We start from the raw sequence: 15,469 nt of genomic DNA, 5'->3' as shown, positions 1-15,469 counted from the left end.
AATGACATCAATCATTTGAAATTACATCAACATTTTACCCATTACTTTACCACACTGCTAATTATGATGCTCTCTCTTTTTCCATGGCTCCTCTGTTAGCATAAAAGTACAACTAAATGAAACATAAAGGTGGGTGTCATATATTGAGATGCACAATAATCTCTGCTCATTCATTTCTGGAGGACTGACACTACCTCTGACAGGATTGCAGCTGTAGTGGCTGTGCTGTTATAAAGTCATTATAAAACTGCACGTCCAATTTAAATTGATGGATTATGCTATTATGTCGTGGCATCAGCAGCTATGTCCTCATGGGCTGTTTTTCGACAACTGTGGAAACCTGTGACTTCAGGAACTAAAGCTAAACTTTTAGTAACTTTTGCACAACACACGTGCATTGTCCAGAAACATGAAATTATGGCTGTATTATTTTTTACAACACAAGAATGTCATGAACCTCATATACTGCACTGTCACCCACAGCCTTTCATGAGCCAAAAGCCATAGAACGATCCTTCATTTTCTCTCTTTACATTATCTTTCCCTGCACTAGACTTCAACCATTCCCTTGATTATGATGCTGGGATTAGAGTCAGGTCCATCACCAAACCCTGACTTCCCAACAACTGTTCCTCATAAAAGAACATAGCACAGAACCAAAACACAGAAGCTGCTCAACCTGCTGCATAAGAAACGTGTCACCCCCACAGCAGTTACCAATCTGGACAAAAGCTCCTCTAAATTTAGTTTACCAGTTTACCCACAACACTGAAATACTGATGTGTATTTCACTTGCTTTGAATTGTGTGACTATCAATTATTATGAATCCACCATTGAATGTGCATGTTAAATAATCTCAGGTGCAGACAACAGCCTCATGCAACAACCACATATGAGCAGATCAGTTCATACGAACAAGTACAAACAAAGGCAGAGGAGCTACAAGTCGGTACAGACCATATTCAGTGGTCCAGAGCTGTAGTATGGTATGATAGGCTGTCTTTTTCATGGGGAAAAAACACTTTGTAGAGATTTATAATGTCACATTATGCATGAATTTGAAGGTTTAATATTACACCAAAATTAAATAAAATTAAATACACAACTAAAACAAACAATGCAAACTTTTCTTCATCATCAAAGATTGCCAATTCATTGACAGTGTCACCTTGTTGCCTTTTTTGGCCCCGTAACACACAACAGGTCAGTAGTTGTTGGTAGATTCTCTCGCTCTAACAGTTGCCTCAGGGTCTTTATGCAGGTCTGTGTCCACTATCATAACACAAAGGACAGTGTAACATCACCTGCTGTGGGCTGGAATATTCTTACATCTCTGTGACTGTCACATTCACTTCTCTGGTATTAGTTAAAATGTTGTTCTAAAGCAAAGCAGACCATGACTAACTTCAAACTATTCCCTCTTTATCTCTGTCACAGTAAAGCCCTGCTTTAATGACACATCTCATTTCTACTGGTGAAGCTCTGAGGGATGAAACTGTTCTTTTACACTCTGCGAATGAAACCTTTCCACAAACAGAGAACAGGCAGCCTTGTGCACTGATTATGCTAATGATAAAACCTCACATGCATGCACTTCCTCATGACCAGGTGACACTCATCAGGCTGAAACAACCAACTTACAACTTTGTGCAGTTAAAGAGAGTTTTGGTGAATCTGACTTGGAACACTCGTACGAGCAAACCTCATGGACAAAAGTCAGATATATTTAAGATACAAAAATGTTCTTCTTCTAGTTGAATCGGGACATTTGGACATTCTGGTTATTACCACAGGACAAATGCATCAAGGTCAGCTGATCTGTAGAACAGCTCCAGTGTAGCTTTGTCATTAGTTACACTGGTAAATTCTATATTAGTGAGTAAATTTATGTTAGCCTTGGTCCTGTGTGTCACTTCCTAGAAGCATGGGTAGGCCAGTCTTTGTCCTACTGTCCAACAGGAAATCAGCATGACTGTCCCAGCATCTGTGGAAGGCTGAGACCCTCCACCAATCAGCAGTCCCCATTTGTCAGTGCAATATATCAGAGCTTGTCTTCATGGTTCCACCTCCTTCTTTGCAATGACTTGCATTTATTTCAGATGATTTCACACCCTTGATTAAACTCTAATAACACTACTAATATTTGGTAGCACAGTGGAGTGGCGAATTTTCTTTTACTAACCTTTTAGTAACATTTATTTGTTGTTCAATTCCTTGAAAGACAGGAAAATTGTTAAAATCCATTTCCACAGCAGTCCATACTTTCAAGACGTGTAGGATCCCGATCAGCAGGTCCTGTTTGTCAGTGCAGTGAGAGGATTTACTCTGGACAGCTGGTAGGTGCAGCTATGCAGCCACGTGGCCAATCAGGTATATGTTGTCATAGAGGTGGCCTACGAAGTCATCTGAGACATTATGTGCTGCTCGGCGAGTGTTCCTGATAAACTCCCTCTTGGACATTTTGTTTTTGACGTGGGGGCTGGTCAGGTCGATGGACAGCAGGATCAGACTGTAGCACAGCACATACACAGCATCTGCAGAGAGATGACAGCAAACTGGAATCAAACAGGGCTGAGCTTTCACTAAAAGCTCAGCTGTGTGTGGCACTAAAGAGAACAACTAAAGAGTCCACTGTAGGCTGAAATTTCATCGTCAGAGGCACATAATCCTTTGATGAATTTCATAAAGACAGCCTCAAATTCAGCTCCTTGAATCAAAATGTTACAGCAAGAAGAACCATCATAAAGAGGGGGGGTATCAGACGTGAGACTGAAATCCTATGTCTTAGGCATGTATTTATGTGTAAATATGAGGAGTAGAACAGACAAATGCGTACAGGCCTACTAATAAACTCTCAACTGTTCTCCACTGCTGTGTCCAATCCTTTCCAGAGGAGACAGAGTAACAGTGAAATGAAAAGGCTGACTTCAGAAAAGCAGCCGTCCACCCATCTGTAGCCTCAGGCTCAGAACCATTACTCTAATCCTACTAGTGCTACTAATCATACAAGTAGGTTGAAGGCTTTAACAGTAACAGAGTCTGGGATTGTTTTCTGTATGGTCTGCTGACATTGACAAAGCCCTCAGTTGATAAATGCATGCTCCATTGACAATACTGAAGCCAGGGATTACTTGAAAATAAAACCTTGATGGTTTCCCTCATTTTGTGGTCGGGCAAATGGATGAGAAGGGTAGTAGTTTCAAAATCACAACTGTCACAACAGCTTTTGGTCCTCCAGCTGCAGCGTTTTACAATGGCAATGTCTGCTTTGGGTCAGGATAGACTGGATATTTATAGTCCACAGAGGACATTTCTGAATATTTTGAGGATCTCCTGACCTCTCTTGGAGCATCACCATCAAGTCACAATTTCAACCTGTACATTATAAATATTAAAATCTAATCACACTGCCTTGAAATTTACTGAATGTATTTAGGTTCTCCAGAAGATAAAGCCACATCCATTTGCAACAGTGTGTGAGCTTTCCTTGAGCGCCACCCTCAGGTCAAACAGTCACTGTACACAACTGTGAACAAGTTGTGTACAGAGTTGAGTACAAATACATGATTTTAGCTTATCATATTTATAGTATATAGTGCCTGTGAATGTTGGCTGACAAGTAGCAAGAACCTGCAGGATAGAAAAGCCAGCATATGTTAAGGGTAATATAGTAACAGGGTCACCAGAGATCTCCTCTGAACGCAGCATCATGGTCACAGTTTCCTTTCTGCTCCAGTTGTTGCCATTTCTTCCTTTTAAGACTATTTTGTACATGGTTGTTTCTCTCTGATTGGAATTATGACTGTTAAAGTCACAGGTGTGAGTGAGAGAAATAATAACTTCAAAAACATATCCCAGCATGGAAACATGTTGCAGTGTAACGGTGTGTAACAGTTATTAGTTCATAATCAATCATATGCAGAGCCACAGTTCAGCTGCAGTTCATTAAGTTGTCATAAAGTCCACTGTTTCATATTTCACATCTTTCCACTAACCACTTCAATCTCATTTAGAGTTTGATCTGTCTCCTCAACTTCTCTGTGAAAACTGAGACATAAATAAGCCAATAAGCATTTTTTATGAAAGTCCATTTCAGTTACTATTCATTTGGAGTCACACATGAAAATTTGTCTTCTACAGGCCATTGTAAATGCCACTGTATATAGTTCAGAAAATGTGAGACTGAATGATTATTAATTAGTAACAATCACAAACAAGAAACAGGTAGCACACTTATTTCCAGGTTTTAAGATGGATTTTTAGTCAGGGCAGATGAGTTGTAAATATTTACATTATACAATAAGAACAGATCCTGAACAACTACACAAATGGGATATGCTGTGTGTAAGGACTCACCAGGACTGAGGCCCAGCTCTCGGACAAGACCTGGATTACAGGTACAAAACCTGTGGCTGAACTTGGTGATGAGGGTTTCCAGATACTCTCCTCTCTCCTCTGGTGCATGGATGTGTCTGAAGAAATCCCGCAGAGCGTTGGGGAGGAACTGGTTACTGAAATTATGGAGGGTGACCAACTCATCCAGGACATCCCGCCTGCATGTACACAGACATACACAAATGCAGACTTACTGGCCTGACAGACGCAAAGTTTTTCAGTTTGTACACAAGTAATGAAAGTTGCTGAATTATGAGATATAGAATTCTAATATCAAAGTAAAAGGGCGCCAATAAATACATATTTAATCTCATAGCAGACACACTAAATAAACACTGCTTCATAGTGAAATAATTGAACCTCTTACAAAAATCTCAATGGAACAGGTTTTAGACTTCCTTAAGAAAAACAGAAATGTAAAAATGTTAACTTAACAGTTGTAGAAACCTAGTGGTGAGTTCTCTGGGTATTCTGTGTGTGTCTCTGTGTGTATGTGTTAACCTCTCATCCAGGTAAATCCTCAACATCTTCCAGTTGAGCCGTCTGGTGTAGAAGATGAACTTAGCAAGCTCGGTTGGATGATCCAGTAGTATACCTTTAGACATAAAATAACTGATACCCTTCACAGACAAACATACACACACACAGAAAAAGAGAATCATATTAATACTGGCCCCAGTGTCATCTGTTCAGTATGTAGTGGAAACCCCACACAGCTTTGCTACCTTCTCAGGGTATAAGATAAACCTGTGGAAGAGTGAATGTTACCCAGTCAATAGCCTTACCCTAGAGTTTGTCCTTTCATGTGTCTACATCTGTTTTAAGTACTGAGGCATTAATATTTCCTGAAACTTTTCTAGCCTAAAAGATAGTAATTTTACACCACTGACTGACAGACTCACACTTGATTTCCAAAGGTGAGGCGCCCTGCATAAAAATTCATATTTGTTTGTACCTATTTTCCTTTCAAAGTCCCTTTTCAAATTTGTAGAAAAGCTGTTCTCATCCTTTTCACGGGGAGGTAATGACACAGGGCAGAGAGGGCATCAGACCTTCCATATCTCAGGAAACACTATTGGGCCACAAACACCCATAACAGTGTTGACAGGTTCTACTCTCTCAGTGTAGACTGGTGTCACTTGGAAACAAATTCCTGCCCATCAATATCAGTCACAGCTAAGCTACACCTCTCTCATATACCACTCGCCCCATTGTGTCATCTCCATTAAAAATGGTCTCAATTCAGTCAAAAATATATCTTTCCAATTCAAGGCCCAACCATTCCTTCCACCTTTGCTAAACTGGACATCGTTCCAAACACAAACACAGACACACACAAACACTGCAGAAGCTCTGAGGCAGTGTGCGTTTACAGGACTAGAGACCTTAGCTGTTAGGGTATGTGTTACAGTACCTCCTGTGGGTTAGCATTGAATGTCAGGACTGCCTTCATCTAGCTGCAGGTATAGTCTTCTGTATGAGAAACCAGCGGGTAGTCTTCTGTTGTAGATGGAACAGTGTCCCCATGTGGACTTACAAAGCCTGACAGGATCCATACACAAGGTTTATAGCACAGAAATAAAAAAAGAACACAACAGAACTTACTGTATACACATGGTGAAAAAAGCTTGTCTGGTAAGTTCACAGCCACTGACAGAAACACTGGTGTAGTCAGCACTTGGAAAAAACATTATTAATTTCAATACTTAGAACTTTTGTCTCCTCTGGGTCTATCTGTCTATTTATTTTGTATGTCAGTACAAATCACAGCAGATCATACAACTGTTGTCACTGCTGAGAATGGCTGCTGGTCGACAAGAAGCATTTATGGACCTCAATCAAATGGCAACTTTAATCACCACAAACAGATGACAGAAACTAGAGGTGACGCTCCTTACCCTTGCCATAGATATTCGTCATTTCCCAGGTCCTGCCACACACAGCCGGCCAGGCACAGATCAGTAGCATTCAAGTAGGACAGTATGGTGATGCCTAATTCAGGTGGCAGCATCTCCAAATCTATAAATCCATGCTGCTCTTTACCTACAGTCACCAAAGAAAAGAGGAGGAGAGATGAAAAGAGACATTTACATTTACCTCCACATGGCTTATATGGTATATTGTAAATAAAACTAGATTAATTGTCCTTATCTCATAACATGGTCATTTCTAAGTCTTTTAAAGCAGTACAGAGTAGGGCTCTTCACAGGCTCTAAATTTTGGACATGATCCAAAACATACATGAATGAAATTTAAAGAAAGACAGACCCAATGTGAGGTTACCTGAGCACAGCCAGACCCAACCCCAATATACACAAGTATAGTTAGACCCCATCCAAGATGCAATTGAGCCAAACCAGACTCTAACAGCGAGAGAACACAAACACCAGCAGCAGTATGATGTGCTGTCAGTCAATTCAACCTATTAACAAGCCCACACAGTGGAAAAATATAATAATAATATAATAATAATAATAGTAATGATCTATAATAACAGACCTATATTACATGGCTTGGTAAGAACTGTGTACTCTCCACCACCCACTAACTCAGACTGATCTTACCCACTCACTGTACACCTGGGGCTCAGCTGAAATCATTACACATATGGAAAGACAATACTTCCCCTAGTGGTTGAAGACAGTACATGTACTCCTACAATTTCCTAAGAATGAATGTAAAGTAAGAAGAAACTACAACATTAATTTCTATGCTTCAAAGACAATATGTATACAAATAATTAAAAAGGCCTACTTCCACCTCATGTATTAGCAACAGAAAATTCTGTAAATCTGTAAATGTTTTAGTCTTAATTTCAGAGCTGTAATAACCTACTGCACCGACAACCGGTGGCAAAAATTCATGAATCATGTTGGATTATCTGTCTCTGAAATAATGGTTTCTTCTGTTTCTTCTTTCATTTCTAACCATGCTGACTGTTCTGACACACCATTGGCAATAATGGAAAGGAGATGGGCATAGTAATGCATAATACATAGTAAGAGTGGATGGAGTGCTGATACAGAGAGTTAGTAGTAACTATGTCCTTAGTGTGTGTTTGTGTGTTCTTACCTCTGCGTGTTCTCAGCAGATGGTAGATGTCAGGGCCATAACAGTGCTGAGGACCTCTTCTCTGGGAACCTCCATCTATCCGCAGGAAAAGAAAAAAAGAAATAAAAGAAAAATGAATAATTTTCTTTCTTACTTATCTATGACAGGGAGGTTAGAGAGGACCCTAGCTTGTCTTGTGGCTTAAGGCTGATCAGTATACTATCATTATTTAACATAATTTACAAATTCTTATGTATACTCACAGGTTTTATTGGTGTCTTTATGATCCATACAGTATTGACTTTTAAATGTTTTTTTGTAAAAACCTGAAAACATTGGTAACTTATTACATTATTTATGTATAAAATAAAATGCTCATGAAATAAGCAAACATTTTCAGGTGAACTGATGTTAGTTGGCTGAACGTTTATTAAGGACTTGAACCCAAAACCTGTTTTGTTCTCACCTGTAACCAAGCTCATATGTTGTCTGAAATGGAAAGTATTAATATTAACCATTTCTGGTAGCAGGAATCACCCACAAACTACAAAATCCTTAGGTGGAAGTAATTTTAATGTTGAAAAATGTAAGGATTACCTTGCTCTCGTCTTCCTCCTCGGTCAGCCAGACGGTCGGCTAGCTCTTCTTGAAGCTGCTGCTGTTGTCTGGGAGGCAGCCTCCACAGTGCCTGACCCATCTATGGACATGATCACAACTAAGATGAGACTCATATCCAGGACATTGTGCATGTAATCATATTCGATAACCACTGCACTTCAAGCAACATGGACTAACCAGCTTTTATTGTGTGTGTTGATCTGTAATAAGTTTTCACAGACTAACTGTTTTGAGTATGATATTGATATTCATGATGATATTTAACATGGAAAAGTGTTCACAACTCTATGGCAGATAGCACTGGAATGCAGGTGAAACAACATTTCTGTGCTCGAATTAATATACAAACCATTGTCATACAGTGTGCGTACTCTACCTCTGCTGACACATTACTGTTCTAGTTGAAGCACTATCACAACTCTGGTTAACTTTAAAATGAGCTCCGGAGACTAATCGACTTCTAAGTGTGGGTGTGTGCGGGCTGAATGTACAGCATGGCCGTCCTTTCCCTCTCAGACTGTCTCACGTCATTTGTGTTGCATGACAATATATAAACACCAGTGTTGGAAGTTCCGGCAAACGAGGTAGTTTGACCTGTAGTCCCGCCTTCCCTTCAATACCATTGGTCAAACATAAGACGACAACATTCCCAGTGGAACATCATTGGTTGAGCTGGTTGTCACTCATAGTCTCTTCTTACAAACAGCCGAGTTAGCTTACTGAGCTAGTTTAAGTTGACGAAGTCAGTGTCGACCAGACCAGGTTAACTGATCCGCCCTGTAAAACAGCCCTGACCGTGTTTCTTCTACAAGTATTGTGCAGTGTTTCCTAATGAGAACAACACAGCGTCTCAACCCCAGCTACCTACCTGAGTTTAGTGATTCCCCTGACAACCCGACCTGATCGCAAGGACAGCTTGGAAATTAGATTTCCCTGCTATCAAACGTCTCCAGGTGTCATTTCATTTAACCGAGATGAAAGCAGTTACTCCTCTGGGTCAGCAGGAACGTTTCATACCGTAGTCCGTCGCTATCTGTTGTCACTCTCCTCCTGTCACCTCTGCCCCTCCCCCTCCACTCCCCCCGCTCAGGCTGTCATCACAGAAACAGAAGAACTGCGAGAAAATTTACAATTTCACAAAAATGCGCCCAACACGTTCAGTTTCCATGCAAACACACGCTGCCTGTGACAAACTGACCAACTACATACCAACAGAAAAAATAGAATGAAGTGTGCGTGCAGGCTACGTCATGACGTCAACTCGTTCTTTCACGTGAAAGACGTTTTTTGTTTGTTTTTTTAATGGACGCTATTTAGTGGGTGGATTTTAAGGGAATATTAGAAGTTAATGTTATGTTCAGTTAATGTTGAGATGGGAGAAATGTAAATGCACTAAACTGGAACTGCGAGCAAGGCAAAATTAATTGTCTGTAATCACAGTTTTCCAGCTAATTGTCTTTTTCAAGGGTCATTGAAATCAACTGGTAAGAACTGAACAGGACTTTTTTTTTGAATCTCAACCTGACCTCATTAATGAGATTTGAACGTTTTAGGGTAAAGTTGGATGCTGGGCTGATGTGGGGCTCAGGATCAGGGACAATGACAGTGAAGGTTTTATTGTAAAGTCAACTTTGAAGATAGTAGAAATAGATGTTGATGTATAGTTTTTATCAAGGTGAACGTGCAGCCTAAATCAAAACAACTGGATCGCGTGAGTCTTGAACATACTTTGCTAAGATGCAGAAAATATAACACTAAATATTGTAGACAGAATTATCACGCTACGGGTTTATACCATGGTTTATACCCAAGAATATGAATGAAGAGGGCGGTAACTCGCCGGTGGCCAAAAACCATAGAAGAAGACGCAGCTGCAGAAGAAGAAGAAGAAGAGAGGAAGAGGAAGGAGAGTGCAGCAGCCAATCCCGCTTCACGCTGTTGGTCACCCGGGAGAAACAAAAGTAGCTACAACAACAATACCAACGGCTGTTAGCCAGAGAGAATCTATATAGTGGTGTCGTATGATTTTGCGTCGTCCTCATTTGTGTTTCCATAGCAGACAGGTTTTGTAGCTAACTGTCAAATCGGTTAAAGCTAGCTGCTCTGTATAAAGATTTACGTCGGCGCTGTTCTCTCTGGTCCTCAGTTAAAGATGCTGTCCACTGGAGATGTTCACGGTCACCTGCGTAAACTGGAAAAATTCCTGCGGCTGATAAAGTACCCCGGAAATGTCGACTACAACGGGTAGGCCATTGAGCTGCTAGTAACGTTACTTTAGGGATACAAAGGCCCTATTTGTAACAGTATAGACAAGAGCCTTCCTCTAAAGCGTAAGGGGCTTTGTCTAACTGTGACATGAGAGTCAGTAAACTACTGCTTTCATTAGCTGAGGTTTTTGACCTCAAGAGTGTGATACAGAAAACACTGTCCTCTAGGTTTAAATGGAAGCGAACTGGGGACTTTTTCATACCATGCTGAATGGAACTCATAACACTTTATCTGCTGTTTGGTTAATACATAATAACATAATAATAAAGACACCAGTATGTATTGTCTCCACTCTCAGGTCCATTGCTCAGTAACACAGACACTGAACAAGTCTAGCAAGAGTCCTGAAAGCTCCTATGACTTTATGGAGATTGCCCACTGTAATGTTGCATGTCAACTACAAGGCATCGCTGTGTTCTCAATGCATTGAAGAGCTATTGCACATGGGTCCACAGTTGGTCTCATTCACCTTTATTCCAAAAGAAATTTTAGTTTGACATTGATTCTGTCTTTTTTTCTTAACCGTCTCATCGCAAGGCCAGTGTCTATATTTTGTATAGTGCCTATTGGATTTTCTTGCACATTGTTATTTGTTTCTCCACCAGTCTTTCCAAAGGAGATCCCTCAGCTTTTCTACCAATCGTGAACTTCACCTTCACCTCCTTCTCTCCACCTTTTGCTGAGCAGCTAGTGGCAGCTGGACTAGAGCTGACTGGCAAAACGGATCTCCGCTTCATTGACACTCTTTATAAGGTACAGTACCACCTTCTGAGCACCATGTTTCCACGAGTGCATAAAGACTACTTTTATTTAACTTTCACTTCAATGAATCTACCAGGCTGTGGTGGTCCGTTCAGTTGTGAATGTGTGTCTTTTGTGTGTCTAGGCACTACGAGATATCTTCAACTATAAGCCCATACTGACCAAGCAGCAGTTCCTCCAGTGGGGTTTCTCTCAAAGGAAAATCTCTGTCATTTGTGATATCATTGACTTGGTCCTACAGAGACACAGCCAACTGAAGAAGGTACAGAGCCTTTGAATGGTTTATTTTTCTTTACATTAGTGTCTATGTGTAATCCAGATTACATAATTCATAACATTTCTGCCTTTTATTCTAGAACAATCTGAGGTTTTGGATCATAAACATCTTAGTTGTTCAGTTCTGTTTATAAATCACATCACTAAAGCTACAATAAGCATCATATTAAAAGCTTCTATCACATCGGACTAATCAGTAAGCAGGGGTGTCCCACTACCAGTAACGAGGACACAATAAATTTGATAAACTGTTAATAACTCACATGGTCAATTTGAGCCATATTATATTTTTAAAACAATTAAAATCTGTGTATGGTTGTCTTACCTCTCCTACCTAATATGAGCCAGTCACAGGGCTGAGAGCAGGAAGGAAGGCAGGAGAGTGGCATGCTGTGAAGAGCACAGCTGGGTTTTTTTTCTGAGTCCTTGATGGACAATGAGTATTAACTCTCATCAGTAAAGTATCTGGGTTTGTGATTGAAATCTTGTGAGCTGATGAATGAAGTTTGAGAGACGTAGATGTCTCTAGAGGAAGTATTTATTGAAGCTCGGCCAGTGAGAAAAAGACACCCCAGTTCTGAAGGAGTCCTTCCTGGTGGCCACATTTAACCCTATAGCCATGTCATACTCACTACAGGTAAGGTATGGCCTGAGCACTTTTCTTGTTGACTGACAACCAAGGCATTAAGTGAATGAATAGCCTGTTTATTGTTAGTTTGATGAGGCTTAATAGTAATTCAGTTTCCAGGACCTATATATAAATAACAAAATGGTCAACAATATTAAACAAACAGCAGTTCTGCATTGTAGCCCAGAGTCAGATGCCCAACCTCACACAGGGATGGAAGAGGAGAAGGTCATCCAACGCTGACTGATGCAGACACTGTAAGTATAGTATAAAGTGCTATACCACCACTAGAGGTACAGAGTACAGTATAGTACTGCGCACCACTCAATAATCCAGATAAGACAGTAAGTTAGTAAGTGTACAGCTGTGGCTCTTTTTTCACACATGTAGTAATAATACAAATGCACATTAATGCTACCTTAATGTCTTTGAAATATACAGGAATGTTAACAAGGATGTCATGAGGTGTTAGCCCCAGTGGGAGTGTGCTGTTAGCAGTAAGCTGTGATGATTCAGACAGGTCAATGGTTAGAAATGTGAATTCATATGATAATAATCATAGAAACTCAATACTACTAAATAACAATATGTTACTGTGTTTATATGTGTTTCAGGTCTTGGGGAAGCCATTTGTTGTGAATCACATAGAAAATCCTTCTTCTTTTCCCACACACTCCTCCCATGCAGAAGCACTCGCCTCCCATTTTGTAACCTGTACCTCTCATGATGAAGTCCACTCCTCCAGTTCTTCTGAAAACAGGATCATAGAGCAGGCAGAAGGGGAAGAGGACGAGGATAACATTCTTCATGTAAACACTCACCACATCTCTATACAATCTAATCAATAGATTCAGTATAGTAAAAGTTCAGACCAGTAGATGGAGCCAAAAGGATTTAGATTAAAATTCTCTACTTCTGATACATTGGATATGGTGGAGATTATCTTTCTGTGTTTGACCGCTAAGAGAATGCAAATTAAAATCTGCGAATTTTTATTTACACTCCCTTTGTTTAAAATAATAGTGCTACAGCTTTGCAGCTTTCACCATATTGTTGATTTTATTTAGATGAAGACAAGAAGCTCCCTTGCATCAACATGTATTGTTGGTGACCTTTAGCAATATGGTTTCAGTTCTGTGCTGAAACATGTAAAGGCTAAAAGTTCTGAGGATCACTGGATCCACCCAGGATCTGTCCAGAGGAGGTTAAAGACATGCCAATATAAAATGTAATTTAACTTTCATCTCTAGTTGTCAGAGGTGGAAAGAAGGCTCTCAGCATTGGAAGCACAACTTGAATGTCTTCTGTCTGGACTGGACAGACTCAGCATCCTGGAGAAGCGTCTGGAGGAACTTGAGAGATGGAGACAAACTGACAAGGTTGATGACAATCTCAACTTCTTTAATATCTCATGCTTATTTATCTAGTTTTTTCCTTTTCTTCCTTTGGACAGACAGATAGAAAAGAAAATTGAAATTGCACCTTTTATATTTATCATATTCTGTTCCAGAATGGAGGACAAGTCATCACTATATCCAGAGAGAGCTGGGAAAATCTGATGAGTAGAGTCCTGTTACTGGAAACTAAAGTGGAATTGAGCAACATACAGGTAGGAGTGCTATGATCTTTTAATTTAATTTTCATGCAGAATGCAGTTACTGATTTCCCAGTTTCGGGGTCTGCATGACATTAACTTTGTCATCTGTCCACATCTGCAAGAGCTCATGCAGATCCTTGTGTGGATGACTGCATGCAGCCTTTTTAGACTGTGCACTGTCTGCACTACAAGCATACAGACGAAAGTAAACTGGATGCTTTTTTCCTGTTAATGTTGGTCACCTTCACATGTGATTAGCTTGAAACTTGCACTAATCCGGTTTTCAGATTAATCTTTGACGAAGCATATTTTTACATGAAATGACCATTTGTGCGTCTCCCTTTGCTGTTTCACCTTTTTCTTAGTTAAATGCCCCGCCACCGTGTCCATCATCTACCACCTCCTATTCTTCCAGCCCCACACCTGATACTTCAAAGGTGAGACAGAGTAAAGGACTCACTTACCTGTTTGTGTGGACAAACAAATCACTATATTTATTGTATTATTGTTTTCATGTGCTGGTGTGTTGTGTTACTGGGGATTGTTGAGCATTCAAATAAGACGGTCCAGGATTCCAGACTAACTTTTTACACTGGTTGCACTTGTGCACCTAGCTTTTTCATTTAGGTTCACCTAAATTTAAAATTTACCTTTTTTAGCAGTTCCCATGCACACTGGTAAGTTCTTAACACATCATGTAAATGAGTACAAACAGGAATGAAGGTGCAGTGCTTTGGCTGCAGTCTTTGCAATAAATGCAGTGCGTAATGTTGGCCACTTCATTATATCTGAACAACACGATTAGGAGAAGCCATTCTTTGTGAAAGGCAGATATTTTGGCCTTTGGAAGTCAGAGGCAGAGGAGGGTAGATGTGGGGGAAAAATAATGCCACATGCTAAATGTCAGGTGCAGCAATCTCAAGTGGGTCTGTTGTACCATTTACAGTCTCAAATGTCATAACTGGACTATACAGTGGTGTTTTACTATACCACATAATCATTTGATTTAACAGTGAAAGAATACATAAGAAGCTAGATAACCATCTCCATGCATGTCCAATGCTTTCAGTGAGCCTTTCTTCAGTCCAGCTTGCCCAATATGTCTTTTGGAGATAGAAACATATTTTCTTATCTGTCCTGTTCTGTTTCTTTGTCTAGGAGGAGCTCAAGGACAAGCTCGAGAGTATCACCAACATGTAAGTTCTTAATTATATTAACTAAGACAAAATCCTGAAATAGAAATAACACTCCTCTCTACAAACCTCTGGAATAGCCAGTGAGAAAAAGAGAACTTGAGTTTTTACCACATCAAGGTGATCAGATAGGTGTGCTCCCTGATTTTGATTGACGTGTTTGTTATTTAGCTTTCCCTATGTCTGCTCTGAGAGGTTAAAGGTGCACACAATTCAAGTGCTCAGTCTGCCTAACCTTGTTATCTGTCCCAAGCCAGTGTCAGATTGTGTTTGGGCCTTTCAACACAACAACAAAGTTTTGTTTAAGATCCGATTCCTTTCCAGTGAGGGATTTTTTCGTTGGTCTGGTTACTACATCCAGTCTGGCTTGATGATTGCAGCAACAGTTGCCTCTCCAATTCTGAATCTTGTGAATGTTTCCTGGTCTTACAGAGATGGTGGTGGTGTAGCTGCTACATTTAATATTCTATATTTAATATTAATATTGTTTATGTGTTTGTGTGTCTGTGTGTAAATTTTATAGGCTGAGGAGCACCTCCAATCTGTTGAAGAACACTGAATCCTCTACAGCAGCCTGCACATAAATTATGTGAAATGATCACACTACAGTCTTGGCACACTTCTCTGTCTTCTTGGCACTGGCCTTTGTCCTTGGCCATTAAACCTAATTATGACCATTA

The 15,469-nt window shown here is 40.1% G+C and overlaps 2 protein-coding genes across 3 annotated transcripts; one reads left to right on the top strand and one right to left on the bottom strand.

Moving 5' to 3' along the window:
* Positions 1–1,054: 1,054 nt before the first annotated feature.
* Positions 1,055–9,267, bottom strand: fbxo8 (F-box protein 8). The gene is given in 9 exon segments (XM_018660571.2): positions 1,055–2,535; positions 4,358–4,554; positions 4,898–5,016; positions 5,811–5,837; positions 5,839–5,938; positions 6,295–6,439; positions 7,469–7,543; positions 8,045–8,144; positions 8,934–9,267. Coding segments are annotated over 8 exon segments (951 nt in total). The 5' UTR covers positions 8,934–9,267; the 3' UTR covers positions 1,055–2,347.
* An 87-nt stretch (positions 9,268–9,354) lies between these two features.
* cep44 (centrosomal protein 44) lies at positions 9,355–15,469 on the top strand. Of its 2 annotated transcripts, none has more exons than XM_018660559.2 (11): positions 9,355–9,549; positions 10,212–10,309; positions 10,939–11,086; positions 11,220–11,357; positions 12,182–12,256; positions 12,614–12,808; positions 13,250–13,378; positions 13,510–13,608; positions 13,962–14,033; positions 14,755–14,792; positions 15,313–15,469. In XM_018660559.2, the coding sequence occupies exons 2-11, from the start codon at positions 10,218–10,220 to the stop codon at positions 15,371–15,373; spliced, it is 1,047 nt and encodes a 348-aa protein (XP_018516075.1). In that variant the 5' UTR covers positions 9,355–9,549; positions 10,212–10,217; the 3' UTR covers positions 15,374–15,469. The 2 variants fall into 2 exon arrangements, with proteins under 2 accessions (XP_018516075.1, XP_018516069.1); XM_018660553.2 differs by lacking the exon at positions 9,355–9,549 and adding an exon at positions 9,562–10,026.

The sequence above is a fragment of the Lates calcarifer genome, linkage group LG5 (genome assembly GCF_001640805.2).
Source record: "Lates calcarifer isolate ASB-BC8 linkage group LG5, TLL_Latcal_v3, whole genome shotgun sequence".
NCBI classification, from domain to species: domain Eukaryota; kingdom Metazoa; phylum Chordata; class Actinopteri; family Centropomidae; genus Lates; species Lates calcarifer.
The sequence above is the reverse complement of the archived record's forward strand: the minus strand, read 5'-3'. Positions and strand labels throughout refer to the sequence as shown.